The sequence below is a fragment of the Tursiops truncatus genome, chromosome 3, assembly GCF_011762595.2.
Source record: "Tursiops truncatus isolate mTurTru1 chromosome 3, mTurTru1.mat.Y, whole genome shotgun sequence".
NCBI lineage: Eukaryota > Metazoa > Chordata > Mammalia > Artiodactyla > Delphinidae > Tursiops > Tursiops truncatus.
This window is the reverse complement of record NC_047036.1, coordinates 60,269,722-60,294,233: the sequence shown is the minus strand read 5'-3', so window position 1 is coordinate 60,294,233 and position 24,512 is coordinate 60,269,722. Positions and strand designations below refer to the sequence as shown.

General features: G+C 41.2%; 1 protein-coding gene across 1 annotated transcript; it reads right to left on the bottom strand.

Moving 5' to 3' along the window:
- Window positions 1-394: 394 nt before the first annotated feature.
- On the bottom strand, window positions 395-23,028 carry S100Z (S100 calcium binding protein Z). The gene is given in 5 exon segments (XM_033855048.1): window positions 395-571; window positions 2,397-2,444; window positions 2,447-2,487; window positions 2,490-2,526; window positions 22,987-23,028. Coding segments are annotated over 5 exon segments (345 nt in total).
- Window positions 23,029-24,512: the final 1,484 nt, after the last annotated feature.

Genomic DNA, 24,512 nt, shown 5'->3' with positions numbered 1-24,512 from the left:
GGTTGGGCAGAACGTTCGTTCAGGTTTTTCTGTAGGATGATATGGAAAAACCTGAACGAACTTTTTGGCCAACCCAATGTATTCAATATCATGTAATAAATTATAATGGAAAAAAATCTGAAAAAGACTAGATACTGAATCACTTTGATGTATACCTCAAGCTAACCCAACATTGTAAACCAACTAGTCTTCAATTTAAAAAATATATATAGGAAAATTTCAAGAAGGGCATATAAAATTTGGAATATTTATTTAAAGTCAATATATTAAGGTATGCATCATTTACTAATACTAGCAACTAATTATATGTATATTATAGCTATAAATGGCATTACTATGGATCTGGAGGGTATAGATGAACAGTCGGTAAGTAACTGTGGATATATTTCTGCCTTTAGATTAAATTACTACTTGTCTTTCCTTTCTTCTTCAATTGTTCTACAAAGTAATCATTACAAGCAACGGTCAGAGCTGCCACAGTGACCACGAATTCATTAAAATCCACTTTGTTGTCCTTACTGGCATCCAGGTCCTACATTATCTTATCAACCAACTCAGGATCCTTTTGACACTAAAAGGAAAAAGAAAATTTCTAACTCCCAGGCTCTGAGGTTCATGATGACAACTGAAATCATATTTTCCTTTTATCTACATTAAAGTTTGCATTTCCATTTTTAGCATCTAAAGCAATTTCCAAGAGCCTATTTGCCGGGAGGTTTGAACCAGGCACATATTCTAAACGAGTCTGGGCTTCTGCCCCACCCCCACCATATAATCCTCAGACCTAAACACCAAGAGGAGCAAACAGCAGCATATCCAAGTGAGCTGGACAGGCTGAGGGCCAGGACCTGGGGAGGAAATCAGGGGGACATGAAAAGAAGGAAGCCTTGAAGCCAAAGGGGGATCGTGAGTGGCTCTGCCATTTACCAACAATGGGACTTGGAGCAAATCACTTAACATTTTAAAATGTCCTAATTTATCAAATGAGGAAAAAAATATCTCCCACAAATTTGGGGGCTACTTCAACACGCTTTTATAAGTGCTTAGCACCACGTTGTTAGATTTAGCAAGTAAAAATTCAGGATGCCCAATTAAATGTGGATTTCAGATGAGCAATGAATACTTTTTTAGTATAAGTATGTCCCAAATAATTGCATGGGTCATATAATATTTTAGCTGGCAGCCTGTTTTGTGTGTCGCAAAACAAAACAGAGGCACCCAATAAAGGGTAGATCTTATAAGGATGACTCCATTTTATAGGTGGAAAGGAAAGCAAGGAGCCCATTGAGGAGATCAGGGCTCAGAAAGGGTGGGGCGGTGAAGCACCTACCTTTCCTATGATAAGAGGCTGATGAGAAATGTTTCCAGAAGTATAATTCACTTCCTCCAAGAACTCCCCATTGTCCTCTCATTAGCTGCCAACCATTAAATGGTTGGAAATTTAAACTGAATTGATCAAAATCAACTCAATCAAAAACAACTATAAATTTCACTTGAATAAATCAATGTGCCAAGTGTGGCCTACCGAGTTTTTTATCCTAAATGTTATGTAATACAGTAGCCAAACTGAATTTGAAAAAGAAAAATGTTCTCAGGGGCTCTTAAAATTACTGAAAAGGTATTGTATGTTAAAAATTCTTACTTTAAGCTTTTCCCATAGAGGGTGGGGATAAAAGAGTGTCATAATTATAATTACTATCGTCTTAACACAGGGTTTGGACAGAATAACATCATGCCAGGCTATTACACATGCTAAAACCAATTCGAGGCAACTCCAAAAACACAAGAGTGAGCATTTTCTTGAGAGCAGGCTCCAAACACTCCAGTCTAAGGTTTCACGTGTGGTTTTATTGAACTTTTGGCTGTTTTGAGATGTAAATCTATTTGTTACCCAACTGGTCACTGGCCAGACACACCCTTTCGGTCAATCCCAATCAGCTTGTTCTTGGCTGACAAACTCACCTGGTATTTGTTATTCACTAATTTGCCATCATATCATAAAATACCCCAGGCTTCATTTCTGGCCCCAAACATAATATTTATTCATTTATAGACAGCAGGACAGAGGTCCGGGTATAACTTGTGACACTAGCTATAACTATAACTCCTAGTATAACTAACTATACCTTTGCTGTACTACGACACTGAATAATTGATAAAAGCCTCAAATATAATTTCCAACACTGGAAACCCTAACCCTAGGCACTACAGAAAAGCGCACATGCCTACAGACACAGAAAACAAAGGTCTCTAGTGTTTGCTTCCCTGTATTTAGAATCTCGATAGGAATTATACAACGTGTGGCAGGACACAGGAGTTGGTGGTGTACATGGAGGCTATCCCTGAATGTGCACCGCATCCACCCTCGACTGGATGGGGAGAAAAGCCAGACTCACCGAGAGGAATTCTGTGAGGTGTCACTGCAGGAGTATTTTCAGCCCCCCCCCTTGTTGATCTTGAACCTGTTCCCTTCCTTGCAGGAGTAGCGTGGAAGATTCCAATCATGGTGTCCATGGCAATCTCCAGCTGGGCGGGCGTGTTGGCAGCAGAAGGGACCACCCCAGGGCAGGCCACCAAAGCCAGGGAAAGAACATTTGTGACGGATAAGTGGGTGGGGAAACATCAACGCCTTCATTAAAATGGCATATTGCCATCCCCCGGTCAGCCCACGCCCCAGGTGATGGTTGTTAAACCATGATAATCAATTAACCAAACATTCTGCCCCCAGAGCAAGCCGCAGAGATCTTTGTGGGTGAGTTTTTCTCCTCCCTAATCCCCACTCCCCAACGATGGAGCCGGTTCAAAGTGTTTGGAAGTTAGTAATCAGACAACAAATACAGAGTCATGATAAACACAGATTAAAAATAAACAAAAAGAGGAAGGAAATGCGTAACTTCATAACTGTTCAGCCAGTGCAGGGCTCTGTCAACAGGTGTTTACAATTAAACTATAAGCCTATATACCCGGGGGTTTCACTCCAGCACATTTGTTCCCAAGAAGATGAAAATTGGCAGTGACAAGAGATTCAAGTGGAAGTAACTCTGAGTCTGTTTTTAATCACGAGAAGAAACAGGTGTGAGCTGCTGCCCCATGGGCCATCAGGGAAGGGCAGGCCCCCACTGTGTGCCCTGGAAGAGAAGACAAAGAGGGAAAGAGAAGCCTTCAGTTACCCCTCATTACGGAGAGCGTGGGTACAAATGCAGTCAGTTGCTAGGAAGCTGATGACTGGGAAGAACTCTAAAAATAGAGGAGCAGAGAAGAAACACTAGTTCAAACTTGGAGACCCCTCAGCAAAGGCAACAGCAAGGTCAAGGGAATATGCTCAGAGCAGACTCGTTAAACTAACCCAATGGACAGTGGTGAGTCGTCTAGCTGTTAAAAAAAAAAAAAAAAAAGAGGAAGCTCTCCACGTGCCAATTTAAAAAGGAACAAAGCAGCGACCCTGGGGGTGTAGGAAAGAAATAAAGCTAAGAATATATATGTGTATATATACTTTAATTTTGTCTAAGGAATCACTGAAAGGTTACCAAAGAAAGTAAAAAAAAAAAAAAAAGTAGTAGCTATAAGGGCCAAGGTGGAAACAGCGGTTGGGAGTAAGATTTCTCATTTACCCCTTTTAAACTGATTTTAACTTATTCAGTTATAGGACTGTATTGCCTAGTCAAAAACTAAAAAAATTGAAATCCATGGAATGAAGTCCTAGAAGCCATGCATGTAGGAATCCACAGCGGGAGGATTTCTAAGTGAGAGAAACTTAACAAAAAATAAGTCACTGGAAAAACCAAAGCCAGAAACTGGCCGCTGTGCTTTAAATGCTGGCTGTGCTCTCAGGGCTGCACTTTAATTATATGGAAAGCAAACCAGTATCTCCTTTGTATTTCCTTTCCACAAGCCTGTTGGGATGTGTCCTCGACCAGCCCGCCTCCTCCATCTTACCACGAGGCAGCCTACTGGACCCTCCGGAGAGGTCCCCAGGGATGTTCTCAGCTTATACCTAAAGCCCAATTCTCAAAAATATTTTTAAATTGGTTTTTTTAATGATTAAAGGAGTATAATGTGCATGGTAAAATAATATTTTAAATACTCAAGAGTATGAAATAAAAGTAAAATTCTCTCTCCACCATTCCCCACCCTCGTCCTTCTAGGTTAACATTTTCCTGTGTGAGAAGCCGGTCACGGTGGTAGAAAGTACGGACTGCCTGGCTCCAGCTCTCACCTCTGCCCCCGTGTGATCCTGGGCTAGTCACTCACATTCTGTGTCTTCGTTTCCCAATCTGTAGCAAAGGGATCACAGTAGTAGCTTACCCAACAGAAAAGATTAAATGAGTTAAAATATGTGCCAGGGGGCTTCCCTGGTGGCGCAGTGGTTGAGAGTCCCCCTGTCGATGCAGGGGTCATGGGTTCGTGCCCCGGTCCCGGAAGATCCCATATGCCGCGGAGCGGCTGGGCCCGTGAGCTATGGCCGCTGAGCCTGCGCGTCCAGAGCCTGTGCTCCACAACGGGAGAGGCCACAGCAGTGAGAGGCCCGCGTACCGCAAAAAAAAAAAAAATATGTGCCAGGAACACACTGAGTGCTTTGTATGTATCAGCTATTATTATCCTTACAGAAAAAAAAAGATATGTTTATCATTTATATAATTATATACAACATTACATATATATATCCTTAAATATATATATCCATAACAGCATCAACGTGTGTGCACCTAGTTTTTTTAACTTCATATGAATCTTACTATATCAACATATAGATCTACCCCATTCTTCACTGAAGTTGCGTATTATTCCACTGGATGCATGTCCCTACGTATAGTCACAAAATATTTGTCAGGCACTGATGTTATGCCAGGTCCCGTGTAAATACAGGAGAAGAACTTTGCCTTAGCAAATCTCATTGCTATTTGTATTGGGGCTGTGTTAAGTATAGAGAATGCAGGGAATGCTGACATCTTTTTTATGTTGGGTCTTCCCTCCAAGAACACCCCTATAGCTTTGTGACCGCACTTTCCTGAGTCTCCCATTTCTGAATGTTTTCTTTCAACTTTCTTCAACTCCTACACTCTGGTGATTTCAGCTACTCCTATGATTTCAATCACTCCCCAGACCATATCTTTTGGCCCAGAGTTCTCTATTAAGCTCCAAAACCACTATCCAACCACCTGCTGGACCCCATTCCTACCAGAGTGTCCCACAAGCTTCTCAAACTTGGTTAGGACCAAAGCAAAACCCATGCCCTCTCCACACCCACACCTGCTCCTCCTGCTGTATTGACCAGCTCTGTCATCCAGCTGCTCCCATCACCCGGCATCTGGCACTATTTTTAAATATCAGTTGAACTTATCCATTTCTCTCCATTCTTCACCACCTTCAGGACTTGGTAATTTTTGGTCTCTATTACTGTGGTAGCTTCCTTACTGCTCTCTCTACTCACTATTCTCCTCCATTTTGCTGTCAGAGTAGTTTATCTAAAACACAAATCAATACCCACACTCCTGGGCATTCAACGGTCTGACCTGCCTACAAACTGACCAAAATGTTGTACTCTCTCATTCTTCCCTGCCTTGGCTCTTCTGGGCCCACTGCCTGGAATGCTAATTCTGTCTATTACTTAAGGCTCAGTTCAAATATCTCCTCTTGGAAGTTTTCCTGCAAGCTTCCCCACTCCCCAACCTTCACCCTGATAGGTGCCCACCTCTGTTCTCACTTGTCCCCCAGAGCATCTCTTTTTCTTTTTTATCATTGCACTTATCACACATTCCTATAATCACTTTTTTTTTTGTCTGCCCACATACTCCCCACTCTCTAGACTTTGAATGGGTCCCCTAATAGCAGAATTGATATCTCGTTCATCCTTGCACTCCACAGCATTTAGCACAGGGTCAAGCATATGATGGAAATGCTCAGAAATCTTTGCTGATGGATGGATTAATGAACAAATGCCTCAGAGAGGGAAACTAAGCTCTCCAAAGAGTTGAGCCTTGTCTGGTTTAACTGTCCAAAGAATTATTCGATTGCCATTATTCCACACACAAAATTTGCTTCATGAAAGAAAAGGAGACAGACAGACAACAGTCATTTAAAAGAATAGAAAGAGTGTGAATTTGGAACTATTTTCAGATTAAGCTGCTGAAGTTATAAATGCACTAAAATGGGTAAGTCTTACAGAGTATGTGGGTCTCAGCAGTATTATATTTAAATCATGTTCAACGACAAATTGACTTCTTGGAAAATTCAGTTGGCAGGCAAAACTCTTAATAGATATTTAAAAGCTGTAATGCTGTAATCTGATTCGAGAGATGAGAATATGGCCTCTGTGTGCTTTGCTCTGGGGGTTTAAAAGCAAGGTGGTTTCTGCTTCGTTTCTGCTCGGCTTTAGCAGAGCTAGATGTTTCCTTTGGTATATGCTGCCCCTTGGTGTCAGGTTGCAGGACTGCATCTGGAAGCCCTCTAATTCCCAGAGTGTGCTTGATACTGTAAATCGAGCATGGCCCTTCTTCAGGAACTTGTCTGTGTTGTAAGCCAGCCCCAGCCTCTGCCCTCCAGGAGACTTTCAGAAACAAAGATAATGTCAGAAGTCTCAACAGGACCCTGTCGGGCCAGTGACACAAATTTACAGGTGACAGGAAATCCCAGGTGGGCAGGGGAGACATACCTGTTCATAGCCCAGAGGGGTCCTCCAGTAGCACCTTACTTGCTCTATGAGTCATTAATTACAGTTTTACTTTTCAGTTTCTGGTGTGTGTCATAACCCTTAGGACTAAAAGCTATAACTTCACATCCAAGATAGCATGCAAAGAATGAGAGAAATGGAAATATCAGATATGGGAGAGTTTAAAAGTAAGGACTATTGTAGAGAAAAAAAAGCTATTGAAAATCCACAAGTGGGAGGCAAAAAGAGCAGAGCTGCTGGAAAGTGGGGCTTTGGCCATGGAGCCTGAAAAAAAGGAAATATGTGAAAAATAAGCCATCAATATTACCTGGGATACAACTGACACCCTAAAGGTGCTTGAGCCTGCCACAGATTCCTAGGAGGGTCTGCCTCTGAGGCCAGGCCAGAGTCATACAGGAGGCTAAACTGTCTCCTTCCAAAGTTTCCAGTTTTGTCTTTTTAAGTAACCTGGTTCAAATGTTCTGTCACTTTCATAACAATGACATGGGTGAGTCTAAAATAATCATATGGGGTAAGAGGGAGAGATTACAAAAGGGCAGGAAGAATCTTTTGGGCATGATGAATATGTTCATTATCTTGATTGCGGTGATGTTTTTACAGGTATATACACGTCAGAACTTAAAGTTTGCATTTCAAATACATGCAGTTTATTGTATGTCAATTATAACTCAATAAAGCACTTCAAAAAAAGAAAGAAAAAACTTTCCCAGAATCACATAAGTAGATTATAGCAAACTGAGATTCAAATCCATGTTTGTCTGACAAAAAGATTAAACCATGCAGCCATTTAAAAGTAGAATTATAAAGACTACAGAAATGCAAAAGAAAAAAAAAGACTACAGGGATGCAAAAAAAATTTTTTAGCAAAACAAGTGAAAATAAAATAAAAATCATATGTATGCTACAATGGAAAATTTGTGTCCATATAGAAAGAAGGAAAATGAAAATGGTTTTAATAGTTATTTAATAGAATTATGGATGATTTTTAAATTCTTTCTCAGTAGATGCAGGAAAAGCATTTGAAATTCAACATCCATTCATGATAAAAACTGTTACCAAAGTGGGTATAAAGGGACCATACCTCAACATAATAAAAACTATTTATGACAAACCCACAGCCAACATAATACTCAATGATGAAAAGCTGAAAGCCTCCCCCCTAAAATATGGAAAAAGCCAAGGATGCCCACTCTCACCACTTCTATTCAGCATAGTATTGGAAGTGCTAGCCACAACAATCAGACAAGAAAAAAAAATAAAACGTATCTGAATTGGAAGGGAAGAGGTAAAACTGTCATTATATACAGGTGACATGATACTATATATAGAAAACCCTAAAGACTCCACACGAAAACTACTAGAACTGATAAATGAATTAAGCAGGGTAGCAGGATATAAGAGTATATATAGAAATCAGTTGCATTTCTTTACACTAACAATGAAATATCAGAAAGGGAAAGTAAAAAAACAATCCCTTTAAAAATCACATCAAAAAATAATTAAATAAAATACTTAGGAATAAACATGAACAAGGAGGTGAAAGACACATGCTGAGAATTATAAAACATTAATATAGGAAATTGAATATGATTCAAAGAAATGGAAAGATATCCCATGCTCCTGGGTTGGAAGATTATTGTTAAAATGGCCATACTACCCAGAGCAACCTACAGATTCAATGCAATCCCTATCAAATTACCACGGCATTTTTCATAGAACTAGAACAAATAATCCTAAAATGATTTATATGGAACCATAAAAGACCCAGAATTGCCAAAGCAATCCTGAGGAAAAGAACAAAGCAGGAAGCATAACCCTCCCAGACTTCAGACAATACTACAAAGCTACAGTAATCAAAACAGCATGGTATGGCTTCCCTGGTGGCACAGTGGTTGAGAGTCCGCCTGCTGATGCAGGGGACACAGGTTCGTGCCCCAGTCCGGGAGGATCCCACATGCCGTGGAGTGGCTGGACCCGTGAGCCATGGCCGCTGAGCTTGCACGTCCGGAGCCTGTGCTCCGCAATGAGAGAGGCCACAGCAGTGACAGGCCCGCGTACTGCAAAAGAAAAACCAAAAAAACCCCAAAAAACAGCATGGTATTGGCACAAAAACAGAACAGAGAGCCCAGAAATAAACCCACACACCTATGGTCAATTAATCTTTGACAAAAGAGGCAAGAATATACAATGGAGAAAAACAGTCTCAGCAAGTGGTGTTGGGAAAGCTGGACAGCTGCATATAAATCAATGAAGTTAGAACACACCTTCACTTCATACACAAAATAAACTCAAAATGGCTTAAAATATAAGACATGACACCATACAACTATAAAACTCCTAGAAGAGATCTTAGGCAAAATATTCTCTGACATAAATCATACCAATGTTTTCCTAGGTCAGTCTCCCAAGGCAATAGAAATAAGAGCAAAAACAAACAAATGGGACCTAATCAAACCTATAAGCTATTGCACAGCAAAGGAAGCCATAAACAAAACGAGAAGACAACCTACGGACTGGAGAAAGTGTTTGCAAATGATGTGACTGACAAGGGCTTTATCTGCAAAATACAGTAAGTCCCCTACATACAAACCTTCAAGTTGCGAACTTTCAAAGATGTGAACATGCGTTCACATGTCCAATCACGTAAGTTAGTTCACATGTCTGGCGTACATAGGCATGTGCGTGCATCCTCTACAAGTGATTGTGCTTTTGTGTACTTTACTGTATAGTATTGTATAGAGTACAGTAGTACAGTATCTTTATTTCAAGCCCCAGATGTCTGGAGCAAGTGTAAAACCAGCAGTGATGTAGCTGGTACAGCTAAGAAGCACCAAGTGATAATGATGGAAACAAAAGTGAAAATAATTGAGAGAATAGAGTGACAAGAGGAAGAAGAAGTAACTGAAGAACGGAAGAGATTCACGATGCAGGAAATGGCAAGGGATTTCCTTTACTTGAGGAGGCACTGTTAGTTTCTGAGGCACAGAACCCGAACGCAGAATGTATATGAAGACTGCAGCAGCCATTCAGAATTCAATCCAGTGCTATCATGTCATCTATGTTGAGAAAAAAAGAGCTACTGCCCAGACATCACTGCATCGTTTTTTTCAAGAGGGTAGATAGAATTGAATCCAGCAAGGAACCAGAACCTGTGCCATCAACCTCAGGCGTGAATGAAATTGCAGCTTGCCCTCCTTCTCCTATTGCTTACCATACTTTGGCTCTACCATCTCCCACCTCCTCTCCCTCCTCCAGTCAGTAACTCATCTTGCCTGTTCACTTGATGCCAGCCCCTGTATGCCAGCTGTTATACTGTACTACTGTACTTTTCAAGGTACTGTACTGTAAGATTAAAAATGTTTTCTTGGGCTTCCCTGGTGGCGCAGTGGTTGAGAGTCCACCTGCCGATGCAGGGGACACGGGTTCGTGCCCTGGTCCAGGAAGATCCCACATGCCACGGAGCGGCTAGGCCCGTGAGCCATGGCCACTGAGCCTGCGCATCTGGAGCCTGTGCTCCGCAACGGGAGAGGCCACAACAGTGAGAGGCCCGCGTACCGCAAAAAAAAAAATTATATATATATATATATAAATGTTTCCTTTATTTTTTGTTTGTTTTTTATGTGCTATTTGTGTGAAAAGTATTATAAACTTATTACCATACAGTATTATATAGCTGATTGTGTTAGTTGGGTACCTAGACTAACTTTGTTGGACTTAATGAACAAATTGGACTTACAAATGTGCTCTCAAAACAGAACTCATTTGTGTGTAGGGGTCTTACTGTATACAAGCAGCTCATACAACTCAATAACAAAAAAACACAAACAACCCAATCAAAAAATAGGCAGAAGACCTATACAGACATTTCTCCAGATGGCCAATAGGCACATGAAAAGATGCTCAACATCGCCAATTATTAGAGAAATTCAAATCAAAATTGCAATGACGTACCATTTCACACCAGTCAGAATGGCCATTCATTAAAAAGTCCACAAACAATAAATACTGGAGAGGATATGGAGAAAAGGGAACGCTTCTACACTGTTGGTGTGAATGTAAATTGGCGCAGCCACTATAGAGAACAATATGGAGGTTTCTCAAAAACTAAAAATAAAGTTGCCATATGACACAGCAATCCCACTCTTGGGCATATATACGGACAAAACTACAATTCAAAGAGATACATGCACCCCTATGTTCATATCAGCACTATTTACAATAGCCAAGACATGGAAACAACCTAAATGTCCATCAACAGATGAATGGATAAAGAAGATAAGGTACATATATAAAATGGAATATTACTCAGCCATTAAAAAGACTGAAATAATGCCATTTGCAGCAACATGGATGGACCTGGAGATTATCATACTAAGGGAAGTAAGTCAGACAAAGAAAGACAAATATTATATGGTATTGCTTATACATGGAATCTAAAAAAAAAAATGATACAAATGAACTTATTTACAAAACAGAAACAGACTCACAGACTTAGAGAATGAACTTATGATTGGCAGGGGGAAGGGTGGGGAGGAGGGATAGACTGGGAATTTGGGATTGACATGTACACACTGCTATATTTAAAATAGATAACCAACAAGGACCTACTGTATAGCACAGGGAATGCTGCTCAATATTCTGTAATAACCTAAATGGGAAAAGAATTTGAAAAAGAATAGATACATGCATATGCATAACTGAATCACTTTGCTGTACACCTGAAACTAACACAACATTGTTAATCAACTATGCTCCAATATAAAATAAAAAAATTTTTTAAAGATGTGGTATAGGGCTTCCCTGGTGGTACAGTGGTTGAGAGTCTGCCTGCCGATGCAGGGGACACGGGTTCGTGCCCCGGTCCGGGAAGATCCCACATACCGCGGAGCGGCTGGGCCCGTGAGCCATGGCCGCTGAGCCTGCGCGTCCAGAGCCTGTGCTCTGCAACAGGAGAGGCCACAGCAGTGAGAGGCCCGCATACAGCAAAAAACAAAAAGATGTGGTATATATACACAATGGAATACTACTCAGCCATAAAAAGAATGAAATAATGCCATTTGCAGCAACATGGATGGACCTAGAGATTATCATGTTAAGTGAAGTAAGTCAGAAAGAGAAAGACAAATACGATATGATATCACTTATATGTAGAATCTAAAATATGACACAAATGAACTTATCTACAAAACAGAAACAGACTCACAGACATAGAGAACAGACTTGTGGTTGCCAAAGGAGAGGGGGGCTGGGGGAGGGATGGACTGGGAGTTTGGGACTAGCAGATACAAACTATTATATATAGGATGGATAAACAATAAGGTCCTCCTATATAGCACAGGGAAATATATTCAATATTCTGTAATAAACCATAATAGAAAAGAATATGAAAATATATATATATGTGTATAACTGAATCACTTTGCTGTACAGCAGAAACTAACACAGCATTATAAATCAACTATACTTCAATAAAACAAATTTTTAAAAACTTTTAATGTTGCTGTTAAATTGCTTTTTCAATTAAAACATCAATTGTAATTATACATTGTTTTAAATTATAATCTATCTTCATATTAGGCAAGTCTTTATTTTATTTCATTTTATTTTAATATTTTTTATTTATTTATTTTGGCTACTCCAGGTGTTAGTTGCAGCATTCAGGGTATCTTTTTTTAGCTGTGGCATGAGAACTCGTAGTTGCAGCATGCATGCAGGATCTAGTTTCCCCACCAGGGATCAAACTTGGGCCCCCTGCATTGGGAGCATGGAGTCTTACCCACTTGACCACCAGGGAAGTCCCTAGGCAAGTCTTTAAAGTGTTGAATTGTAAAATTAGCATATAAAATTCTAGATTCAAAATTATCATGTTATGTTTTTATACATGCATAAGAAAAGATAAAGGAAATATGCAAAAATGTTAACAGGTTTTTTTTTTTCTTTCTGCTTGTGTTATTCTTGGTTTTGGTCATTTAAAATCTTTAGTAGTAGCCATACTTTACTTTCATAACAAAAAAATGAAGTGTTTTAAAAATCATAGAGTTGACAAAGCATTTGAACCACCCAAATACTGACTTGGCTATAATAGTCACAGACTTTCCTAAGGCACTTTCCAGCTTATAAAGCCCTTTTCACACACACAATTAGGTAGCAAGTATTTACCCAGTGCCAGATAGAGTCTGTAAGAGATTATATAATTCAAGACAAATACTCAAAATATTACTGAAAAATACATTACAGATTATTAAATACTAAACCAAACCTAAACATGACCTAACTGGGCCTCCTTCTGCACTGGAGGGATATGACAACCTTGGGCAAAATGGCTCTGAAGCTCTTTTTCCTTTTAAAACAATTTTTATTCCAAAATTAGTTTAAGGTTCAACAGTGAGTGTGAGTGGGCTGGTGTGGGATTCCCATCCTTCAGGACACACATTCCCACCAGGAAAGTCAGATGTCTCTGCCCCAACAATTACAGAAAGGAGAATTTCCGTTCTCTCTCCCTTTAATGATGTCCTTACACCCCTGAGTTCTCCGCTGAATTAAAGGCATTTATCTTGCCTTTTACCCACAGACTAAAGCTGAGCATCAAAAAGAAGAGGAATTCTAAAGGCAAGAGTTTGAATGTTCATTTCCTTTTCACAAGTCAAACATCTATTTTCCCGGCTGAAACGAGAAGATTTCTGCTATTTGCTCAAAAGAATCCAGTGGGTGGGAGGTAGGTGATATGGTGAAGTGGGTAGAAAAGACATTAAACCAGATTGGCCATGAGTCAGGGAACTGTTGAAGGTGAGTGCTGGGTACATGGAAGTTCTTTAGAGTATTCTACTTTCCTATTTTTAACACGCTTGAAATTTTCCTTAATAAAAAGGGCACACACACACACACACACACACACACACACACAATCCCCATCCCTGTCAGCATGAGAAAAAGTTTAACCAAACTGGAATTATCTCACCAGAGGAAAAGAAGTAACTTAATGGCATTGAGTATATGGAGGAATTTTGTTAGAGAAGAAGCTGCCACTTGCTTTTTGTCACTGATGCAATCAACTGAAGAAGAGTAACTTAAACGATACTAAAAGAATATAAAAAAAAAAACCCTAACATGAAGGCTGATAAACACTGAGATAAATTACAGGAGAAGATAGCTAAGGAAATTCTTCCACTGAAAATAGAAAGTGAAACTGAGTTACTTATACTGATGGTGAAGAAGAAGAACATGAATGCTTGTTAGTTGCCCAAATTTATTCTTGGGCCAAACAAGGCAGTCTGAACCTTACGCAGGCATGGTGACTATACTGAAAGCAAGCAGGTAGAATGTGTCTGGGCAAGTGGCATGCATCCATGCCACAGGCCTGAACCTTAGCTCATGTTTGTTGTCAGGACTAGCTACTAACAAGTCCAACAACTACACTTCCCTTGTCAGATAAAACCATATCCATTCTCTGCAAAGTTTCAGGGGTAGCCAGCCTTCAAGGATCCTTGTCTCCTGGTACACACCTTTGTGTAGACTCTCCCCGCACTGAATGGAGCAGACCTGTGTTACCAGTAGGATATTGTGTGTGACTGACAAGGCTAAGGCATAAAAGACAACATGGCTTCCACTTTACTTGCTCTTGGATCATGGGCTCTGGGGGAAGTCAGCTGCCATGTTGTGAGGATACTCAAGAAGCCCTATAGAGAGACTCATGTGGCAAAGAACTGACCAAGAGCCAGGACCAACCTGTCAGACATGTGATGAGCCCCCTTAGAAGTGGGCCATCCACACCATCACTCTATTACCAAAACCAGACAAAGATGTCACAAAGAAAGAAAACTACAGGCCAATATCACTGATGAACATAGATGCAAAAATCCTCAACAAAATACTAGCAAACGGAATCCAACAGCACATTAAAAGGATCACATACCATGATCAAGTGGGGTTTATCCCAGGAATGCAAAGATTCTTCAATATACACAAATCAATCAATGTGATACACCATATTAACAAATTGAAGGAGAAAAACCATATGATCATCTCAATAGATGCAGAAAAAGCTTTCAAAAACTTCAACACCGATTTATGATAAAAAAAAAAAAAAACCTCCAGAAAGTAGGTATAGAGGGAACCTACCTCAACATAATAAAGGCCATATATGACAAACCCACAGCCAACACTGTTCTCAATGGTATAAAGCTGAAACCATTTCCATTAAGATCAGGAACAAGACAAGGTTGCCCACTCTCACCACTATTATTCAACATAGTTTTGGAAGTTTTAGCCACAGCAATCAGAGAAGAAAAAGAAAAAAATGGAATCCAAGTCAGAAAAGAAGAAGTAAAGCTGTCACTGTTTGCAGATGACATGATACTATACATAGAGAATCCTGAAGATGCTACCAAAAAACTACTAGAGCTAATCAATGAATTTGGTAGAATAGCAGGATACAAAATTAATGCACAGAAATCTCTTGCATCCCTATACACTAATGATAAAAATCTGAAAGAGAAACTAAGGAAACACTCCCATTTACCATTGCAACAAAAAGAATAAAATACCTAGGAATAAACCCACCTAAGGAGACAAAAGACCTGTATGCAGAAAACTATAAGACACTGATGAAAGAAATTAAAGATGATACAAACAGATGGAGAGGTATACCATGTTCTTGGATTGGAAGAATCAACATTGTGAAAATGACTATACTACCCAAAGCAATCTACAGATTCAATGCAATGCCTATCAAACTACCAATGGCATTTTTCACAGAACTAGAACAAAAAATTTCACAATTTGTATGGAAACACAAAAGACCCCGAATAGCCAAAGCAATCGTGAGAAAGAAAAACTGAGCTGGAGGAATCAGGCTTCCTGACTGCAGACTACACTACAAAGCTACAGCAATCAAGACAGTACTGGCACAAAAACAGAAAGACAGAACAATGGAACAGGATAAAAAGCCCAGAGATAAACTCATGCACATAAGGTCACCTTATTTTTGATAAAGGAGGAAAGAATATACAATGGAGAAGACAGCCTCTTCAATAAGTGGTGCTGGGAAAACTGGACAGCTACATGTAAAAGAATGAAATTAGAACACTCCCTAACACCATACACAAAAATAAACTCAAAATGTATTAAGGACCTAAATGTAAGGCCAGACACTATAAAACTCTTAGTAGAAAACATAGGCAGAACAATCTATGACATAAATCACAGCAAGAACCTTTTTGACCCACCTCCTAGAGAAATGGAAATAAAAACAAAAATAAACAAATGGGACCTAATGAAACTTCAAAGCTTTTGTACAGCAAAGGAAACCATACACAACACAAAAAGACAACCCTCAGAATGGGAGAAAATATTTGCCAATGAAGCAACGGACAAAGGATTAATCTCCAAAATATACAAGCAGCTCATGCAGCTCAATATCAAAAAGACAAACAAAAAGACAAAAAGACAACCCAATCCAAAAATGGGCAGAAGACTTAAATAGACATTTCTCCAAAGAAGACATACAGATTGCCAACAAACACATGTAAGGATGCTCAACATCACTAATCATTAGAGAAATGCAAATCAAAACTGCAGTGAGGGCTTCCCTGGTGGCGCAGTGGTTGAGAGTCCGCCTGCTGATGCAGGGGACACGGGTTCATGCCCCGGTCCGGGAGGATGCCACATGCTGCGGAGCGGCTAGGCCCATGAGCCATGGCCGCCGAGCCTGCGCGTCTGGAGCCTGTGCTCCACAACGGGAGAGGCCACAACAGTGAGAGGCCCGCGTACCGCAAAAAAAAAAAAAAAAAAAAAAACTGCAATGAGGTATCACCTCACACCAGTCAGAATGGCCATCATCAAAAAATCTACAAACAATAAATGCTGGAGAGGGTGTGGAGAAAAAGGAACCCTCTTGCACTGTTGGTGGGAATGTAAATTGATACAGCCACTATGGAGAACAGTATGGAGGTTCCTTAAAAAACTTAAAATAGAACTCCCATATGACCCAGCAATCCCACTACTGGGCATATACCCTGAGAAAACCATAATTCAAAAAGAATCATGCACCACAGTGTTCATTGCAGCTCTATTTATAGTAGCCAGGACATGGAAGCAACCTAAGTGTCCATCAACAGATGAATGGATAAAGAAGATGTGACACATATATTACGCAGCCATAAAAAGAAACGAAATTGAGTTATTTGTAGTGAGTTGGATGGACCTAGAGTCTGTCATACAGAGTGAAGTAAGTCAGAAAGAGAAAACAAATACCATATGCTAACACATATATATGGAACCTAAAAAAAAAAAGGTTCTGAAGAACCTAGGGGCAGGACAGGAATAAAGACGCAGACATAGAGAATGGACTTGAGAACACAGGGAGGGGGAAGGGTAAGCTGGGATGAAGTGAGAGAGTGGCATGGACATATATACACTACCAAACGTAAAATAGACAGCTAGTGGGAAGCAGCCGCAGAGCACAGGGAGATCAGCTCGGTGCTTCGTGACCACCTAGAGGGATGGGATAGGGAGGGTGGGAGGGAGACGCAAGAGGGAGGAGATATGGGGATATATGTATATGTATAGCTGATTCATTTTCTTATACAGCAGTAACTAACACACCATTGTAAAGCAATTATACTCTAATAAAGATGTCTAAAAACAAACTGAAAAACTGAACTACATTTTAAAAAAATAAATTTTATATGAAAAAAACAGTAAAGCAAATTGACAAAGAAAAAAAAAAAAGAAGCGGGCCATCCAGCTGCTCGCAAGCCTTCAGATGACTGCAGCATGATCTTTTGGGTAATACTAAGCTACAACCACAGCTACACAGCTCCCAAATTCCTGCCCTACAGAAACTGTGCAAGATAAGTGTTATTTTAAGCTAAATTTGGGATAAATTGTTATGCAACAACAGATATCTAATATAGTTTGTTAGTTAAAAGTTTAATATTTGGGCTTCCCTGGTGGCGCAGTGGTTAAGAATCTGCCTTCCAATGCAGGGGACATGGGTTCAAGCCCTGGTCCGGGAAGATCCCACATGCCACGGAGCAACTAAGCCCATGAGCCACAACTACTGAGCCTGCACTCTAGAGCCTGCATGCCACAACTACTGAAGCCCGTGTGCCAAAACTACTGAAGCCCACATGCCTAGAGCTCATGCTCCGCAACAAGAATGCCACTGCAATCAGAAGCCCGTGCACCACAACAAAGGGTAGCCCCCGCTTGCCACAACTAGAGAAAAGAAAGCCCGTGTGCAGCAATGAAGACCCAACACAGCCAAAAATAAAAAATAAAATAAATTTTTTTTAAAAGTTTAATATTTTTTGTATGACTTCAGAAAAATGGCACAATGTAAATGAATCTGTTCCTTCTATTAGAATTTCTCAGAAATAAAAATGTGAATGATTAAGTCCTCATATGTGGTCTCAGAAAGGACACACACACCGAGTTCATACAGGAGAGGGCACTGTTCCCTGTTTTCTACAGCACCTTTCTCCACAGCAGGAATGACAATTTAGGGGAAGTAACAAGGGCTTCACTGCAAGTGACCTCCTTGACTATCTTAACAGAATTAATATAGCCCTTTAAAAAAAAAAATCACAGTTTAACCAAAACTCACTGTTTCTGATTCTGGAAGTATCCCCTCAGATGACAAAGTTGCATTGCCTTATCACTCCTCAGCATCACTGGAGCAGTATCTCTTTTATTAAAGCTTCTCTGATAATTTCCAAATTTCACAGAAGAGCACCAGTACTTATTTGTCATAAGTCTGTGATACGCAACCTGGAACTGCAACAGCCTTCTTCCAGCCCTTCCCAGCTTCCCACAGTGAGCCGCTGAGAGGCCAGTGCCCACCTCAGTGTCTTCAGGGAGAAGGATTTCTCCTCCCTCCATTCTAGCCTTCTTCAATAAACAGCAACCCTAAAAGCTTTCTGGCTCTGAAATGTGATCTGCAGTGTAGCTCATTTTCCCTCTATTTTCTGCCACAAATTAGGTTAGAGTTCCTGGTATAGACCCAGCGTCTACACTGGCTGCAATAGTAATAGCTGTGAAGTCAAGCAGTGCAAAAGAAGGTCTCCGGTGCCTGATGGCGGCCACGGCGGGAGGGTTTTCTCATCCGCCAACTCTGCAGTGTGGTTTGGAAATCATTTCTGGAAGATGCACTGCAAGCATTGTTTCTTCACAGCTCTCACAAGAGTTTTTTGAGCCACTCATGTTCATTTCAATGAATTCTTCTTCAGCAGCTACAGTCAGCTTCCACTGCCTGCTGTTAAGAAAAGCAAGAGAGAGGCGTGGGCATATATGCACTAACAAACGTAAGGTAGATAGCTAGTGGGAAGCAGCGGCATAGCAGGCATAGCACAGGGATATCAGCTCGGTGCTTTGTGACCGCCTGGAGGGGTGGGATAGGGAGGGTGGGAGGGAGGGAGATGCAAGAGGGAAGAGATATGGGAACATATGTATATGTAGAACTGATTCACTTTGTTATAAAGCAGAAACTAACACACCATTGTAAAGCAATTATACTCCAATAAAGATGTTAAAAAAAAAAAAAAAAAAAGAACCCTGACTGATGTGCCTCATTCAAGACCAACTCTGCTAAGTTGGTCAAATCTCTAGGGAGCCCTGCCCTAGGTCCAGAAAGCAGCAGACTCTCTCTCCACAAAGAACTGACCTTAATAGACTGGATTTGCCAGTTTCGAGTTACGTTACACACTTTCCCAAAGCTCCAAAGGTTAATTATGGGTGCATCTTTCTAGACCACTACATTCCCTGAAGTTGGGCATTTGCCTCAACGTGACTAAGGCACCTCACTTTCAAGCAGAGCTGGGTGGGGTCCTGGGTGTGAAGATCCTGCATTGTTTGCTTTTCTTTCAGGCTTTAATACTGTGTCTGCAAAAGACCTGGATTCCAGGAAAGGCATTTGCTCATTTTTAGCATGCTATCTCCTTTTTCCAGCAGTTCAGAAATGGGTTGTTGGTAGTGAAAGTGACTCAAATACCCTAATCTTAGTCAACTCTGAGTTCCCAAGTTTATATAATAATGGTATATAGTCCTAACTTGATTTGACTTCTAATTATGTGGACATCTTTCTCCAGCCAAACTACTTGGTTATAATTGAATAATCTTTTAAATTTTTTTGCTGTACGCGGGCCTCTCACTGTTGTGGCCTCTCCCGTTGCGGAGCACAGGCTCCGGACGCGCAGGCTCAGCGGCCATGGCTCACGGGCCCAGCCGCTCCGCGGCATGTGGGATCCTCCCGGACCGGGGCACAAACCCACGTCCCCTGCATCGGCAGGTGGACTCTCAACCACTGCGCCACCAGGGAAGCCCTCTTTTAGATTTTTTTTTAAATTCTATGTATCCACCAAGCTGAAACATTTCTCTTTAGAGGTTACAACCTTAACAGTAAGGATTATTTCTTATGTAAAATCTCTCTAAAGGAATGTGAGTTGAAAAACTCCAGTCTTGACACAGTTCATAAACATAATTTATAAATGTGAAATAAATGTTCAGAGGCTACTTCTGAAGAATTTGTGCTTTAGACTTTGGATGATGGACACATTGGATCTCAGTTGGATAAGCCACATGCCCTCACCTTACTCTTGACATGGTTCTCCCTGAGGCAAGCCTGGACGTAGATGGCAGAAGACTGAGAAGGAATGAATGACTCTGTCCGAAATCCCTTGCATTTCACATACTTCTAGAACTCCATTTTCATTGCCTCCAGAGAGGCTCCATCCCTTGGACCTATCAAAAGATAACTGAGAAATTGAAACTGGTCTGGCAGCTCTATCTTTTAGCAAACAAAGATTTTATTGCTTCAATTTCTGGTTAGACCACAACTTCCAGGAAGCCATTTTTAAAATTGGCTAAGGACATGGCAGGCACAAATTAAATAAGGAAGAAGTTCCTAGGAGCTCATGGAGTTAAACTTTATTGTCAATTGTTTTTTATCATTCCTAAAAATCTGAGACATGAAAGTTTCTGTGGAAGACTTTAGGAAAAACAAGAATGGGATAGATCAGGGACATTTGTGTCTGCAGAATGACATCTCAGAGGGAGTATGTATGGAAGCCTGGATTTCACATGAGTTTCACACACAAGTCCTTATATTAGTCCCAGCTTTCATACGCAAGTCCTTATATTAGTGGGCTGTACTTGACATTGTTTCCAATTCCTGCCTTTTTAAAGTTTCTACTCTCTTGGTTTCCATCACCTCTTGCTATGCTGATTTTCTTCCAATCTTTCTAACTGTTCTTTCTCTGTGTTCTTTCCTTAGCAGGAAACTTGAATGCCTACCCTTTGAATGTGGGTATTCTCCATTGCTGTATGTGGTCAACCTAGAGCATTTTCATCTCCTGTGATGGCTTTACCTACAAACTATGTGATTCAAATTCCCAAGTCTGTTTCCCCAACTCTGACATGAGATCTGAACCCCCTGAGAATCATACTAGTATGGTTTTATTTCCACTCCTCTAGAATCTAGAGCTACAACTTCTTGTGACATGCCAACGTTTTTCATAGCCCATCCATTTGCCTCTTCTATACTTACACTCCCAGGAGGAGAAATTAGATTGTTTATGGCTGTCATTGTTCTTTCTTGGGACTTCAATTGGTTATTGGTTTTACTAGTTTTGATGCATTTGTCAGCAAGTATTCAAGTAACCCAATAAAAGTAATTTAAACTTAATAAGGACATTTGTTAACTCACACGACAGAGGTTGGTTGTTTCAGTGTTTAAACCATGTTATCAAAGACCCAAGACCTTTTGTCTTTCCTCCTTACCATCTTCTGTATGCTGGCTCTAGTCCCTCCCTGATAGTTAAAAGGTGACGGCTGCAAGTTCAGGTATCAAATCCTCGGATCATCTACGGCAGATTACTTGGAGTCCATCCATTTCTCCAGATTTTCTATATTTTCTAAAATTACCCCAGTATTAGGTCAGTTTGGTAGAGAATGAGGTTCCCGAACTGTAGCAGATTGACCTCCACTAGAATTGCTTAAGTAGTTGTGCCTGGGGAGATGCCACTAGACTATGTTGAACAAAGCTTCTAGAATCAGCCTTAGATTTTTTTTTTTTTTTTTTTTTCGGTACGCGGGCCTCTCACTGTTGTGGCCTCTCCCGTTGCGGAGCACAGGCTCCGGACGTGCAGGCTCCACGGCATGTGGGAACTTCCCGGACCTGGGCACGAACCCGTATCCCTTGCATTGGCAAGCGGACTCTCAACCACTGCCCCACCAGGGAAGCCCCTAGATTTTTTTTTTTTTAACATCTTTATTGGAGTATAAATGCCTTACAATCGTGTGTTAGTTTCTGCTGTATAATAAAGTGAATCAGCTATATGCATACATATATCCCCATATCTCCTCGCTCTTGCATCTCCCTCCCACCCTCCCTATCCCACCCCTCTAGGTGGTCACAAAGCACCGAGCTGATCTCCCTGTGCTATGCAGCTGCTTCCCACTACCTATCTATTTTACATTTGGTAGTGTATATATATATTCATGCCACTCTCTCACTTCGTCCCAGCTTCCCCTTCTCCCTCCCCGTGTCCTCAAGTCCATTCTCTATGTCTGTCTTTATTCCTGTCCTGCCCCTAGATTTGATTCCATATATATGGGTTAGCATATGGCATTTTTATCTTTCTGACTTACTTCATTCACTCTGTATGACAGTCTCTAGGTCCATCCACCTCGCGCCTGTCTCTGGAGCTCATTTAGGCGGTGTTCTGAAGCCCCTCTCCTCATGCACCCTGAAACAATGGTCTCTTGCCCCTTTGGCAGGTCCAAACTTTTTCCCAGACTCCCTCCCGGCTAGCTGTGGTGCACTAGCCCCCTTCAGGCTGTGTTCACGCAGCCAACCCCAGTCCTCTCCCTGGGATCCGACCTCTGAGCCTCAGCTCCAAGCCCCGCCCGCCCCGGCGGGTGAGCAGACAAGCCTCTTGGGCTGGTGAGTGCTGGTCGGCACCAATCCTCTGTGCGGGAATCTCTCTGATTTGCCCTCCGCACCCCTGTTGCTGTGCTCTCCTCCGTGGCTCTCAAGCTTCCCCCCTCTGCCACCCCAGTCTCCGCCCGCGAAAGGGCTTCCTAGTGTGTGGAAACATTTTCTCCCTCACAGCTCCCTCCCCGAGGGGCAGGTCCTGTCCCTATTCTTTTGTCTGTTTTTCCTTTTCTCTCTTGCCCTACCTAGGTACATGGGGAGTTTCTTGCCTTTTGGGAAGTCTGAGGTCTTCTGCCAGAGTTCAGTAGGTGTTCTGTAGGAGCTGTTCCACGTGTAGATGTATTTCTGATGTATTCGTGGGAGAAAGGTGATCTCTGCATCTTACTCTTCCGCCAACCTGAAGTTCCCCCAGGTTAGTATCCACCATGGGGACGGATGTTGTGTGAACATATCATTCCCTCTCTATGAAGACTCTCAGAGAAGTTTCTGTGTGGTTTTTGTGCGGAGCAGAGTCCTGATTTGCTTAAGCAATCATTTTATGGACAAGATGAATTGCCTGGCTGATAAGATATCCTCTTTTTCTTAGGCTGCTCAAAGGCCTAGCGCCAAGTCTGGGGGCCACCTAGGCCAAATACACGATTTTACCACCTGTCATAAACCCAAATTCCTACAGCAGAAGCCACGCTCAAATATTTGACAGCAGGTACAACAAAGGCCCCAATCAGAATGGGCAACAGTTGTAAACCATGACCATCAGCCTGCATCACCAGCCAGGCAGCTAGTGTAGACAGGCAAAATAGAGTGAGAATTTTAAAAGAAAACTCAACCTATTTTGGGGTTTTTTTTCACATTTGATAGAGATAGTCCATGATGATAAATGGGACTGACACTCCACCTCAGTGTTGGGGTGACAATAGGGAGTGGTGGAGACTGTGGTAAACTGGAGAATCCATGCCCTCTTAAGAATGGTGACTGCAGCAAAAGCAAGAAGAACTACAATCCTGCAGCCTATGGAACAAAAACCACATTCACAGAAAGATAGACAAGATGAAAAGGCAGAGGGCTATGTACCAGAGGAAGGAACAAGATAAAACCCCAGAAAAACAACTAAATGAAGTGGAGATAGGCAACCAACCAGAAAAAAAATTCAGAATAATGATAGTGAAGATGATCCAGTACCTCGGAAAAAGAATAGAGGCAAAGGTCAAGAAGATGCAAGAAATGTTAAACAAAGACCTAGAAGAATTAAAGAACAAACAAACAGAGATGAACAGTACAATAACTGAAATGAAAAATACACTAGAAGGAATCAATAGCAGAATAACTGTGGCAGAAGAATGGATAACTGACCTGGAAGACAGAATGGTGGAATTCACTGCTGCGGAACAGAATAAAGAAAAAAGAATGAAAAGGAATGAAGACAGCCTAAGAGACCTCTGGGACAACATTAAATGCAACAACATTCGCATTATAGGGGTCCCAAAAGGAGAAGAGAAAGAGAAAGGACCCGAGAAAATATTTGAAGACATTATAGTCGAAAACTTCCCTAACATGGGAAAGGAAATAGCAACCATAGTCCAGGAAGCACAGTGAGTCCCATACAGGATAAACCCAAGGAGTAATCAAACTGGCAAAAATTAAAGACAAAGAAAAATTATTGAAAGCAGCAAGGAAAAAACGACAAGTAACATACAAGGGAACTCCCATAAGGTTAACAGCTGATTTCTCAGCAGAAAGTCTACAAGCCAGCAGGGAGTGGCATGATATACTTAAAGTGATGAAAGGGAAGAACGTACAACCAAGATTACTCTACCCGGAAAGGAGCTCATTCAGATTCTATGGAGAAATCAAAAGCTTTACAGACAAGCAAAAGCTAAGAGAATTCAGCACCACCAAAGCAGCTCTACAACA